This window comes from Pseudogymnoascus verrucosus (genome assembly GCF_001662655.1).
Source record: "Pseudogymnoascus verrucosus strain UAMH 10579 unplaced genomic scaffold scaffold_59, whole genome shotgun sequence".
NCBI lineage: Eukaryota > Fungi > Ascomycota > Leotiomycetes > Thelebolales > Thelebolaceae > Pseudogymnoascus > Pseudogymnoascus verrucosus.
The window spans coordinates 171,772-183,703 of record NW_017263710.1 but is presented as its reverse complement, the minus strand read 5'-3'; the positions used below and the strand labels follow the sequence as shown (position 1 = coordinate 183,703).

The window sequence follows — 11,932 nt, the reverse complement described above, 5'->3', positions numbered from 1 at the left end:
GTACAGTCTCCCCATCTCCAAAAAAAAGTCAAAAAAAAAGGAAAGGAGACATACAACAGTGGGTATTCGCTGGTGGTCACCCACCCAACTACTAATCCACCGATCTCAAGGTTATGTATGGCAGAGCGGACGGGATGCCCAGTTCTCTTGAGTCTATGGTCGTATGTGGTGTTTCTTCGCTTGGAGGAGTATATATACCGCTGCTAGGGGTGATGGGGGATGGGGATTTGAAGTGGGATGGATGTAGGTGTAAGTTAAGCTGAGGTAGTCGCGCGGATGGCTATCCACCGCGTCAATGAATTATATGGTCTGATTACTCAACCCCGCGAGTACGTCGGTGGCGCTGCTGCGTCTGGGTGGCATGGGATACTCGAGATGGAGGGGTTTTCGAAAAGGGGGGGGGGGTGGGTTGAGATATGAGACAGACAGAGAGGAGAGGGGTATGACAATTCCCAGCATCAGGAGCGAGACAAGGAACATCAACATCATCACATTGCACATTAGCATACAATCCAACTCCACATCCTCATTCATCCCATCCAATTCCATTTCCCACTAACCCCCCAGAGACTGAGCCATGCTGAACCGCCAGTCCGTTAACTACCAACTAATTAGCACTTGGTAGACCCAGCAATGCCATCATTTCCCCTCTCGCCAATCACAGGTAGCTTGCAATCACTTCATCAATAGACGGAAGGGATTGGGATTCATTTTTTTCTTCTCTAGTCTAAGGGGGGAGGGTTGGCCCACGGCAGCTCAAGTACAGTTACACCCAGATCAGAACCATGGTAGTTCTCATCAGATAAGTGTGTAGCGTAGGAGCCGCGCGTCAACCCCACCCCCAGCTATGTAAGCAATCCGACCAAGCCAAAGCCAGCAAGCAGATGTAGAAACGAAGAAAGATGTATAAAAAAAAGGCGTATAGCAAGTAATGCGATGCTATGCGATGCCAATCCAATTAAGCCCTCCCAACTATGCATACCCCCCCCATTCACAAGTAAAAAAAAAGCAGCAACAGAACAAACCACCCAGCGAGCAAACCAGGCACAAAGGGAAAATGATTAAGAGACGCATATGTTGTGTCAAACCCCCATTTCAATACTTATATTATCAATAAAAACAAGCAGCGAGCTCAAAATGCAACATCAAAACAAAAATATATCTTTCATCTACAACAACACCCCGCTGCTCTCCTTGTCTAAATAACAAAAAATCACATCCTCCCCACAAGCCATTCATATCTCCCTTCCTCATCCCATCCAATTCATCCTTCCATGCATGCAAACCATCCCATCACACAATCCCCGCTTATAAAGCGAAGAAAGCAACAACAGCACCGACCATCGCCAAGTTGGCGCCGAGCTTGGCACCGGCACCAGTGGAGTTAACTGGGGTCGATGGGCCAGTGGAGGTAGGGTCGGAGGAGCCATCAGTGGAAGACGAGCCACCAGTAGCGGTAGCGTTGGGTGCACCGGTGGACGAGCTGGAGACAACGGTGGTCATGGAGCTGCTCGACTCCTTGGTAGAGGTGGAAGACTCCTTAGTCTCGGTGCTGGAGACCTTAGTAGCGGTGGAAGAGTGAGCCTTGGTAGAGGTAGGTGCGACAGTGGAGGAGACCTTGGTGGAGGACTCGGATCCGGAGCCAGCGTTTCCGGTGGACTCGTTGTCGATCTTGATGCTCTGCCAGCTACCGGTCATGTCGCCGTAGGAGTACGACTTAGCGCCCGTGTTGGCATCGACGACCTTGACGCTCTTGACGACCATCTTGTAGGTAGGGTTGTTGGTCCACACAGCGAGGCCACCAGCCCACTCGACGGTTCCCTTAGGCGCGGTGGAGGATCCAGCGACCCACGAGCCGATCTTGACCTTCATTGGAGTCTGGGGGTAGCGGGTTCCGGCCTTGGCATCAGCGTACAGGAGAGTGCGGACGGCGGCGCCATCAATGGACCAGACGAGCTTCTCGGCGGTCCAGTCGAGGCGGTAGGTGTGGAACTCAGCCTGGGGGTTGGAGACGCCGTGGAATCCTCCGCGGTCGAAGGTGCTGTCGTCGCCCTTGCCGAAGTAGTTGGACTGCACCTGTGTGGTGTCGGAGCCGATCCACTCCCAGTCGACCTCATCGAGATCGTCGGACTCGAGGACGAACGAGGACACGATGCCGCGGCCGTCGGAGGCCTTCATGACAACCTCGACGCTGCCGAAGAAGAAGTACCAGTTCGACTCCATGGTGGGGGCCTGCTTCTCGTTGGTGATGTCGAACTCGACACCATCGGCGGTGTGCTTCAGGGTCGTGCCGGGGAGGGCGAAGAAGTCGCTGGACTCGCCGGCGGTGAAGTCGATGGACTTGGTGGTGCCGAGGGCGAGGTCATCGGGGCACTCTGGAGGGGGGAAATGTTAGTCAAGCCGGGACGCGTCAGCTCGGGGGGGGTTGTGAACGTACTCTTCTCGAGAGGCTGGCACTCGGTGGAGGTCTGGGCAGCGACGAGCTGGGCCACGGCAAGGAGAGCCGCAGCGGAGAAGAAGTTGGAGCGCATGTTGAGTTGATATTAATGTAATAAAGTTGTACAAAGGTCGAAATAGATTCTGGTTTAAAAAGGGGAAGTTGGTGGTTTTAAAAACGACGGTAGTTCCTTCGAGCAGTTAAAAACGTGTAAAACGAGTGTGGTGAATCTGATAAACAGAAAAGATGAGAGAAGAAGAGACGATGCAAGGGAAATGCAACGCTTTGATGGATTTGTTTCGTGGTATGGAGATGAAAGGGAGGAGGAGAGGAGAGAGGAGCTGGGAGGTAGAGCGAGACAGCAGATCTTTAAATGAAATCGGCGTGACTGAAGGGGTGGGTGGGGTGGGTGTGGGTGTTTCGAGAAACCTACACGAGGTACCGGGACAGGGGGGGTGGTAGGGGTGGTAGGGGGTGGGATGGGTACGAGGTGGTACTGGGGGGTAGGGTATGATTTGCATATGAAAATGAGGTAGATGGTACATTAATTGTAGGACAATTCCCAGTGGAGTTGGGGAGCATAAAGGGTAGAGGAGCAGAGGAGAGTAAGGGAGGGGAGTACAAAGAGAGGACAGGGGGGTGTTAGTAGTGGCTGTAGTAGTAACTGTGGTAGTGGTGTAGTGTGTAGAATGGAGTACAGCAGCGTCTTAGTAAACACACATAAACACAGAAGGGGACGAAGTAGACGAAGCAACGAAGATAGCACAGCATAGCACAGCCCTCTGGTAGCCAATACGTGGGAGTGATCATGCGAATTAAGTGGCTCTTTATTGTGTCTTTGGTCTCTCTGGCCCTTAGTAAGTAAGTACTAACCATACTAACCGTACTAACCGTACTAACCCTACCAAACTACCCAATCGAGCACCAAAAGAGTCAAAATAGGGCAAGCTCACTCCCCATCAGGCAAGATCTGCTCAAAACGGGACCAATTGCAGTAGTTTGCATGATACTAGTATACACTAGTGGCGTCGAGTTAGCGCGTTCGTAGCCAGGCACCATCCACACGATCGACCCCCAGGACTAAACCGCTTTTAGGGGTCGACCAGGGGATAAGGGTACTTCCAACAGTACACGCGATCGTATTGCATTTGGTGTGTGAAGGGTACTGTAATGGCTTCTTACTGCATGTACCCAACCACTGCGACTCCCTATAACAGCCAAGTAGACGACACACACCTCACCCTCACCCTCGTATTCCCCCGTCTCCCAGTCCCTTCTCCCACCCCCCTTCGGCTCCTCCTATTGGCTCGGCGTGTTAGATAATAAAGCCGCCAAGCCGATCAATCTGGGAGTTAGAGCAGTTAGAGCAGTTAGAGCAGTTAGCGTACCCTACTATTATTAAGTCCCTTATTGCCTTATTTGCTCCCTCTAAGCCCCAGTGCTGTATCAGTTGGTTGTATGTATCGTGGTGTGGTGTTGTGTGGTGTGTACTCTTGTATGCTGTGCGTGCATCATCGTGTGTATGGTGTTTGTTTGTAGTCTGCGTGATGTGCACTCCTCCCTCCCCTCTCCCCTCACCCCCTTCCCCCATAAACTCCACCACGCACCCACTACCACCGCCCACATCCACATCCACATCCAGTAACCGCCGCCTCCCCTTCCATCACCCACCCTCCACCTCCCCATCTCCAAGCAGCCAAGCCAACAGCAGATCACCAACCCATCACCGACGATCTAAACGTCAGTCCCCCATTTTTCACACTGCGATCAACAGCAAGTAAACAAACCCCAACAGCCTTAGCCGTACTTCATTCATACAGTTGTACCTCGCTAACCCCAAGGCACAGGGCCACATCTCGCGACCAACCGACCCTAACACTGACCGGACAGTTACCAAGGACCCTGAGATGTGAAACCATCGTAAACACACGCGCAAACACGCATCGCATCATGCAGCCAGCAGCACCAGTAACGGCGGGCGGAGGGCCGCGGAGGGCCGCGGAGGGCCGCGGGGGAGAGTTATGCCGGTGCCCTGTGGGTGGGTGTATGCTCCGTCTAACGGGTGTGTCGTCAAGCACGACTACTGTAATTACTGCTGATTACTGATTTCCCCCATTTTACTGCTGTATAGTGTTGTAGAATAGAGTACCGTATATGGCAAAAACCAGGTAAATACAATCCCCACTCCATCACCACCCATCACCCAAAAATAACCCTCCGAAAAATATTTTCCATCATCTGTGCCTCTCCTCTCCCTAACCTCCCTCCCTACCCAACTGTACCTGCCTGCTGCGCCGCATCATCTCCTCCTCCCGCCCTAACCCCCAACCCAGCCTAGCGCGCATCTCATCTACCCATCAAATCTCTCGGCGTATTTTTAACGAACTGCGGAACGGCAAATGGAATGGGTGTGTGTCTATTTTTAGGAAAACAGCCACTGGACTGGGGAGAGCTCAGTCCACACCACACGCGCTCACCGACGGGGCGTGATGATGGTGATGGTGATGGGTTGTGTGGACTGGACTGGACTGGACTGGACATGTGGTGCCTCGTATCGGCGGGAGGGAAGGTTATGCCCATCTCGGGGTGGGCGGGTGAGGATCTTTGCTTAACTTGTCCTGTCTCTCCTGTCCTGTCTGAATGGATGGTATGTCCTGCTAGGTTGTATACGACAACTACTTGCTTGCTTACTGTGCCCCGTGCTCTACTATACTGGGTATGTGTGTATGGGATTTAACAACTACGATGGTGGTATACTTAATATCGATCAAATCGCGATAAATTCAAATCTATAAGTAGAGATGGAAAGAGACAATCAATACGAACTGCACGCATGACAACCAGGTGGCAAACAACACACCCATCCATCCATCCATCCTGATCACGACAGGCTCTCTGTACAACGACGCTGCGCGCGCGAAAGACAAGACTCAGCCTCCCCGCCACCACTAAGTCCAATACCCGTCCGTCCGTCTGCCGTCTGCCGTCTGCCGTCCTACCGCAGACAAATCCAATCTAGCCATCACACAACCCATCCATCACTCACTCAATCACTCACTCACATCACCCACTCATCACCCCCATCCATCACTCACTCACCTCACTCACTCACCGTCATACCTCCCTTCACTCCAGACCAAAAGCACACACAGTAGCAAACACACCTTCACCTCATCTCCCCCATCCCGCGCCCAGACCCGCCCAGACTCTCGGTATTCGCCCTATCTGAGACCTCTCATTTCGGCGGCATGATGTTCCGCCCGGGGATGTTGGGTCTAGGTCGCGGTGCCGGGTAGGGGGGTGGAGCAGTGCCGATTGATGGCTGATGGCTGATGGCTGATACTACCCTGTGCTGTCTGTGCTGTCTGTGCTAGGAGGGAGGAGTTTGATGGGGTGGGGAGGTGAGGAGATGAGGAGAAGAGGAGATGAGATGAGATGGGATGGCAGATAGATTGAGAGACAGTGGGACGGACTGACCTCGTCTCGCCTCGCCTCGCTCTGGGCCGAAGAATGGACGACGGGTGGATGGTGACAGGTGACAACCACAACCGGATGATAGGCAGCCGAGAGACAAACACCCCGACAGACCAGACAGACAAACAGCTGTGCTCCCGTGCTCACACACACAGGTCACGCGCTCTATATCCTGCATTTCGTACACTCACTCACTGTATCAGTTGTTTGTGCTGACTGATGGTACTGTATGTAGGTAGGATATCATATTACAGAGTTTCAGGTAAGTCAGAGGAGGGACGAGATACGGAGTCATCTCACCTTTACTTTACTGCGGGGACAATGATGGTAATGCTGAGTGTCTGTCTTGTCTGTCAACGACTGACTAACGGATGGATACGTGGACAACTCACTCAGTCAGTGATTGCGTCACGTTGTGCTGTTGTGTGGTTACGGGAGGTAGGTAGGTTTAGTTGAGACGGGTGTTACTCTCTCTCTTTTCTTATTTGTTTTGTTTGCTATTCTTTTTTCGTATTTGATTTTCATGGGAATTTTATTCATGGGATTTCAATTCTTCCCCCTTCAAAGTTCTTCACTTCGGATGCCCACGCAGTAGTGTATGACAAGCACTGTATGACAAAGAGGATACCAGCATGCTGAAGAAGAGTCAATTTATCTTTTCTATTGTACACAAATCATGTCTTTCCCTTCCATCTGTCCATCCGTCAAATGCGGTAGGAATGCTGCACCTGTTTAACGCCGAGCCGCTGCTGAAATTATATATACACGCCAGCGGCTATTCATGTCTTTCATCAATCATCACGTCGAATCTTCCCTTCTCTCGTTTTTCTTCCTTCCTTCGCTTTCCTTCTGTTTCGCTGCAGTCCCCGTTCCGTTCCGTTCCTTTTGTTTCCCTTCAGTCTTCTGTCATTTCTCATTTCCCACGTGTCCTTCTCCCTCTCTCATCATCCTCATTCCCACACCTCTCAGTCTTCAATCCTTCCTTCAACACCTCTCACACACTCCCCTCCCTCTCTACTCCCCCGCCCCAAAAGCCCTAACCAACCCCATCGCCGCCCCCGCCGCCACCCCCCCCACCACCACCATCTCTCCCCCCCCTTTCACCCTCTCCCACCTCCCCCCCCCACAAACCCCCGTCTTCACCCACCCAAACACCCAAAGCGCAACCGCCATAACCCCCACACTAACCCACAACCCCCTCTCCACCTCCTCCACAAAGAAATACGGCACCAGCGGCAGCAACCCCCCCAAGAAATACGCTGATGCGATCGTGATTGCGGACGCCAAGGCGCGGTGGGGGTGCGGTTCGGGGAGACAGTGTTCGATTCGCATGAGGAAGGGGAGGAGGGAGGGGGAAGTGAGGAGGTGGGTTGTTAGGGGGGCGAGGGTGCTGGGGGGGATGGAGTAGGGTTCGAAGAGGGCGGTTAGTTCGTCGTGCAGGGTTGAGGGGGCGGCGGCGATGCGGGCTGCTGTTTCGGCTTCTGTTGCTTTGTAACTCGCACTGTTGGATATCAAGTCAGCCATTGCTCTGTCCATACACCTCATCACCCCATCACCACCACCTCCCTCCTCCACTTCAATCCAACAAACACCACGGAGATAGGAGAATAACTCACAGCTCACTCTTCGCCCCCAACCACCCACCAAGCCCCATACTTATAGCACCCGCAACCAACTCCGCCAGTCCCCCGTAAATAACAACCCTCGTATCCCCTAACGCGCTCAACCCCGCCGTCAACGCGAATGGCACCGTGAGACCATCGCTCAGCCCGATGGTAGCATCGCTTATTAACCTCGCGTCGATGCGCGGGAATGTGAAGCTGGAGTTGCTTGATGGTGTTGGCGAGGAGGGGCGGAGGGCTTCGAGGTCGGTGCTGGTGGTGGAGTAGGTGGATGTTGGTGGTGATGGCGGGGAGGACGTGGGGAGGAGGGGGGAGTGCTCTGTTTGTTGTGCGTGGGCGCACTGTGCTTTATTCGACGTCGATGTCCGGGAGTGTATCGACTGTGGTGAAGAGGCGGAGGAGGAGGAGCGGAAAAATAGGTTCTTGAGAAAGACGAGGGACATCTTGCTTTCTCTTTGTGTGGTGAGCTCGCTGGTGAAAGAAAGGCGTAGGATGCTCGATCCTGGAGATCTGAGCTGGCACCTGCTCTGACTGAGCTGTGATGGTAGAGTAGTAGTAGCTGTAGTGATATATTCTAGGTCGTTGGTTTGGTTTGGTCGAGGTGTTATGTTTATAGGTTGTTATGTTTATAGGTTGTTGTTTCCTTATTGACGTCGTCTCTTCCCGTTCTCACATCACCAACATTCGTATTTATAGGTTCCTCAGTCTCGTCAACGTAAACGTCTTAATTCAAAACAAAACCAACAATACCAAACTATCTCCCCTCCTCACCCCGGGGAGGAAAGTCCCTTTATACCCCCCATCCCCCCTTCCCTCCCTCCCCCATCCAAAAGCTCCCGGCATCCCCAATCCATCCACTCCCCCCCATCGCGGTGGTCAGCATCAATTACCCCTCCTCTCATTGGTCGGTATAGTGGGTAATATGCTCACCGCCTACCCCTTTTAGCATCGATGAGCGGTAAGGCTGCGGTTCTGCCCGCGCGCTAGTGGGGGGTGCAGCCGCGTTTTTTTTTTGGTAGGTGGTGGTGAAGACGGTGGACTCGGTGATAGGACGGGGTCGGGGAATTGGGGGGTATGTCCGAGTTGAGGCCGTTGGGTGGTATGGGAGGGAAAATAAATTGGGGGGAATGGATGACGCGGATTTTTTAATTCTTTTTTGGGGGATTTTTATTGAGGGGGTTGCTGGTTTATTATGTTTCTTTGTTTGTTTGGTTATATGACGTTGGCGGATTATATCCGTTCACGGCTTGGGATTTTATCTTTATTAAAACCATCGGGCACAGAAGCATCAGCCAGATTAGAATGCATCCCTTCCAACCGCACACAACAACACGCAAACGCATAGGAATAATATCTCTCATCTTTATCTATCCGTCCGTCTATCCATTCTATCTCCTCCGCTCGCATACCCTCTTCGAACGCCCCCCTTCTCTCCTCCCCTCTCATGCAACACTTCCCCTTCAAAGAAAAAAATCCCAAACCCAATTCCCAAAACACACCATTCCCAAATGCAACACACGAAACGCCAGCGCTCATCTCCCCCCTTCAAACTAAAAAAAAGAAAAACAATGAGTTAAAAAAAGGTTTTTGTACGACGAAAACAGGCACGGTGCTACCAACCACAGCAGTGGGTTGGGTTGGTGGACGCCGAAGAGAATGTATGTCCATGAATGGTTTAAAACGAGTAGTAGTAGTAGCTTGAAAGAAGGTTGTGGTAGCCGTTTTTTGAGTGAACGGTGAATGAAGGTGTTTGAAAACGATGTACAAGAAAATCCCAATCCGGTAGTGGTGGTGGATGGGATGGTTAAGGTGGTGGTGTAGTAAAAAAAATATTGTAGTATAGTTGTGTGTGGTGGCGCGGTGGATGGTTCCGGCCGATGAGAATGCTTGTGCGTATTGTTGTGTCAGCTTCTTGAGAAGGTGTTGAGTTGCAGCAAGCTTTTGTTTCCTATGCTGGAGCGAGGGAGGAGAGGGCGAGGTTGTGTGCAGACAACCTGTTGATTATCACCCAGCTCATGGTGTGAGGGAGTATAGGCGTGTTGCGTCGTAGGAGTCGAGTTGTCCTCGTGTATGTCTATAGGCGCGAGATATCCCGGCCTGGCGTTGGGTTCTGATATATGCAGACAATCAACGAGGCTCTACGCCACAACGCCCGCCTCCTCGCTCTTCAACTCCAACTCCTCCACCTCCCCCTTAAGTTTCGCCGGCGGCGGGCTCTGCACCCTCGTTTCCTGCCTCTGCCCCAGGCTTTCAAGCGGTAACCGCTCAGGCGAGCTCTGCGGACTGGTCGGCCTCTCCCTCTGGCTGCGTTCCTTCTTCCTCCTCTCCCCCTTCCCCTTCTTTGATCCCGACGTCGCTGGTGCCACACCCCCCTCACCAGCCACAGGCACATCCTCAATAGAATCCTGGCTCATCCTCCTCTGCGCCGCGGCCGAGAATACCGGCGACAGCTTCCCCTGCCTGTTCTCTTCGGCTTTTAGCCCATTCCCCGCCCTACTCGGGCTGGGTGCTTCACTCTCATCCTCCGCATCGCTCGAGGAGTAACTCCTCGTCCTACTAACCCTCTGCAACGGCTCAAGCGATTTCGCAGAGCTAAGCGTCTTCGCGCCCGAAATATGCCTCGACAACACCCTCATCTCCGCATCCGACGGCGTCTCCCCCCTGCGCAACTTCTCCTCCACCACGCGCCCCGTAACCTGACGATTCAGATTCGGCGTGCTCGGTGGGAGCGTACTCGCTCTACTCCCGCTGCGACTGCGAGTAATCGAGATGTTACTCGCAGACGGATGCTGCTTCCCCGACATCACGCTCGCCGACGGCGGCGGCTGCATCATCCAGCGCATCCCGCCCTTCTGGAACGGATGGCTGCTCACGACGGGGGGATGTAGGTCGTTGACCGGGGGGTTGCGAGACACGTAGTACGGATGGGTATCCTCCTCTTTCACGGTGCCGAATTTGCCTAATCGCTCCTCCATAGCGCGCAGCTTCGAGCCGACAGAGACCTGCGCTGTCGCAAAAGCGTCGCGCACGCGCCGTTGTCCAGCTTTAATCGTGTCGACGCCCCAGAGCTCCTCGTCTTCGCGCTGGTACCGCTTGCGGTTCCAGTCATCCCCGCTCAATCGCTGATCCTCCGGGACTATTGTAGGGCTGCTCGGCGCCTGCGAACTCGGCGCCACGCTGGCGGCTATACTGCTAGCATTCCCCGCGGTATTCAGCGCTCTCGAACTGGTATTCTTGCTTCCGTTCTTTCGACTCGGTGGGCCAGGACCGAGTGTGATTTCCTCATCCCAGTAGGGGTTCGTGTTGAAGGGTGACGGGTGGTGGTATAGGCCTGGCTGGTCTGTTTCCAGCTTCTGCTTCTCAGCGCGCTCGCGCTTCGCTTCGGCTTTGGCTTTGTGGCGGTGGGAGATTTTGGCGCAGGCGCTGCAGGACAGGACGTAGAAGACTACGGACTGGATGCCGACACCAAGGGACATTGTTATGACGGTATGTCAAGCATGAGGGTTCAACCTGTATCGGTGGTAGGCGTGGTGAACGTTCCTAAACAGACATTGGCCGTGTGGGAGATGTGGCCATAGGTGTCGCGTGGATGCAAGGGAACTTGGTTGTAGGACAACTTCGTGAGGGGCGAGTATGGACTAGACGACAGCCGGAGGCGAGAGGAGGAGTATATAGTATAGAGAGAGCTTCACAGTATCGTTTCCAAATGTTTCGGCTTGTTTGTCTGTCTCCTGGAACCGTGATTGTCGTCGTGTTGTATGGTCGTCAAGTGTCCCTCGGATTGTTTGTCGCAATGTTTTGTACCCTTCTAAAAAGCAAGTTTGGACAGGAAACACAGCCAGAAACACCAGTTCAACGGAGTATCTAAAAAGACACCACTGTCCCCCTTCGAAAGTGTTTCGCAATGATGCACCCAGTAGTCTGTGCCCCAAAGCAGCGATAGTGGCGTCGGGCGAGGCTGTCTTGTCGATCGAGGGGCTGAGACTCGAACAAGAAACAATTCCAGGGGTGGGCGCGTGGCAACCGCCAATCGATCGATCAATCGTGCTGCTTAGGGTTTACAGTAGGAATAACGATGTTTATTGAAAGGTTGCCGGGTTGAATTATATACACTCTGGCATATACAATTGACGTATGCGTTGCGTTGATAAGAGGGGGCCCGTTACGGCAAGGGGATGCGGGTGGTGTCGTTGATGAACAACACTCCGTTTACCGTTTCTGTCCTCGCTTGTTTCTGGGGGTGGGGGGTTGAGGCGGTCTACTGTGGATACTACTGTAGGCGAACAAATCCACCACGATTTCTCTCCTCATGGGGGGAAGATCTGTTTCCCGTGTCTCACCAACTACTTTACCTGTTCCACATCTTGAAGCTTCTCTATAAAAATAAAACCATAGCGAG

At 53.1% G+C, this 11,932-nt stretch overlaps 3 protein-coding genes across 3 annotated transcripts; all 3 read right to left on the bottom strand.

Moving 5' to 3' along the window:
• Positions 1-1,278: 1,278 nt before the first annotated feature.
• VE01_09857 (uncharacterized protein) lies at positions 1,279-2,752 on the bottom strand. Its single transcript, XM_018279264.2, has 2 exons — positions 2,438-2,752; positions 1,279-2,375 (listed from the first exon to the last, which is right to left on the bottom strand). Exons 1-2 carry the CDS (start codon positions 2,529-2,531, stop codon positions 1,309-1,311), a joined length of 1,161 nt encoding a protein of 386 aa, XP_018126404.1. The 5' UTR covers positions 2,532-2,752; the 3' UTR covers positions 1,279-1,308.
• Positions 2,753-6,925: 4,173 nt separating this feature from the next.
• Positions 6,926-8,324, bottom strand: VE01_09856 (uncharacterized protein; the record flags this gene model as incomplete). Its single annotated transcript, XM_018279263.2, has 2 exons — positions 7,528-8,324; positions 6,926-7,412 (listed from the first exon to the last, which is right to left on the bottom strand). Exons 1-2 carry the CDS (start codon positions 7,974-7,976, stop codon positions 6,926-6,928), a joined length of 936 nt encoding a protein of 311 aa, XP_018126405.1. The 5' UTR covers positions 7,977-8,324.
• A 384-nt stretch (positions 8,325-8,708) lies between these two features.
• Positions 8,709-11,715, bottom strand: VE01_09855 (uncharacterized protein). The gene has a single exon (XM_018279262.2). It carries the CDS (start codon positions 11,007-11,009, stop codon positions 9,672-9,674), a length of 1,338 nt encoding a protein of 445 aa, XP_018126402.1. The 5' UTR covers positions 11,010-11,715; the 3' UTR covers positions 8,709-9,671.
• Positions 11,716-11,932: the final 217 nt, after the last annotated feature.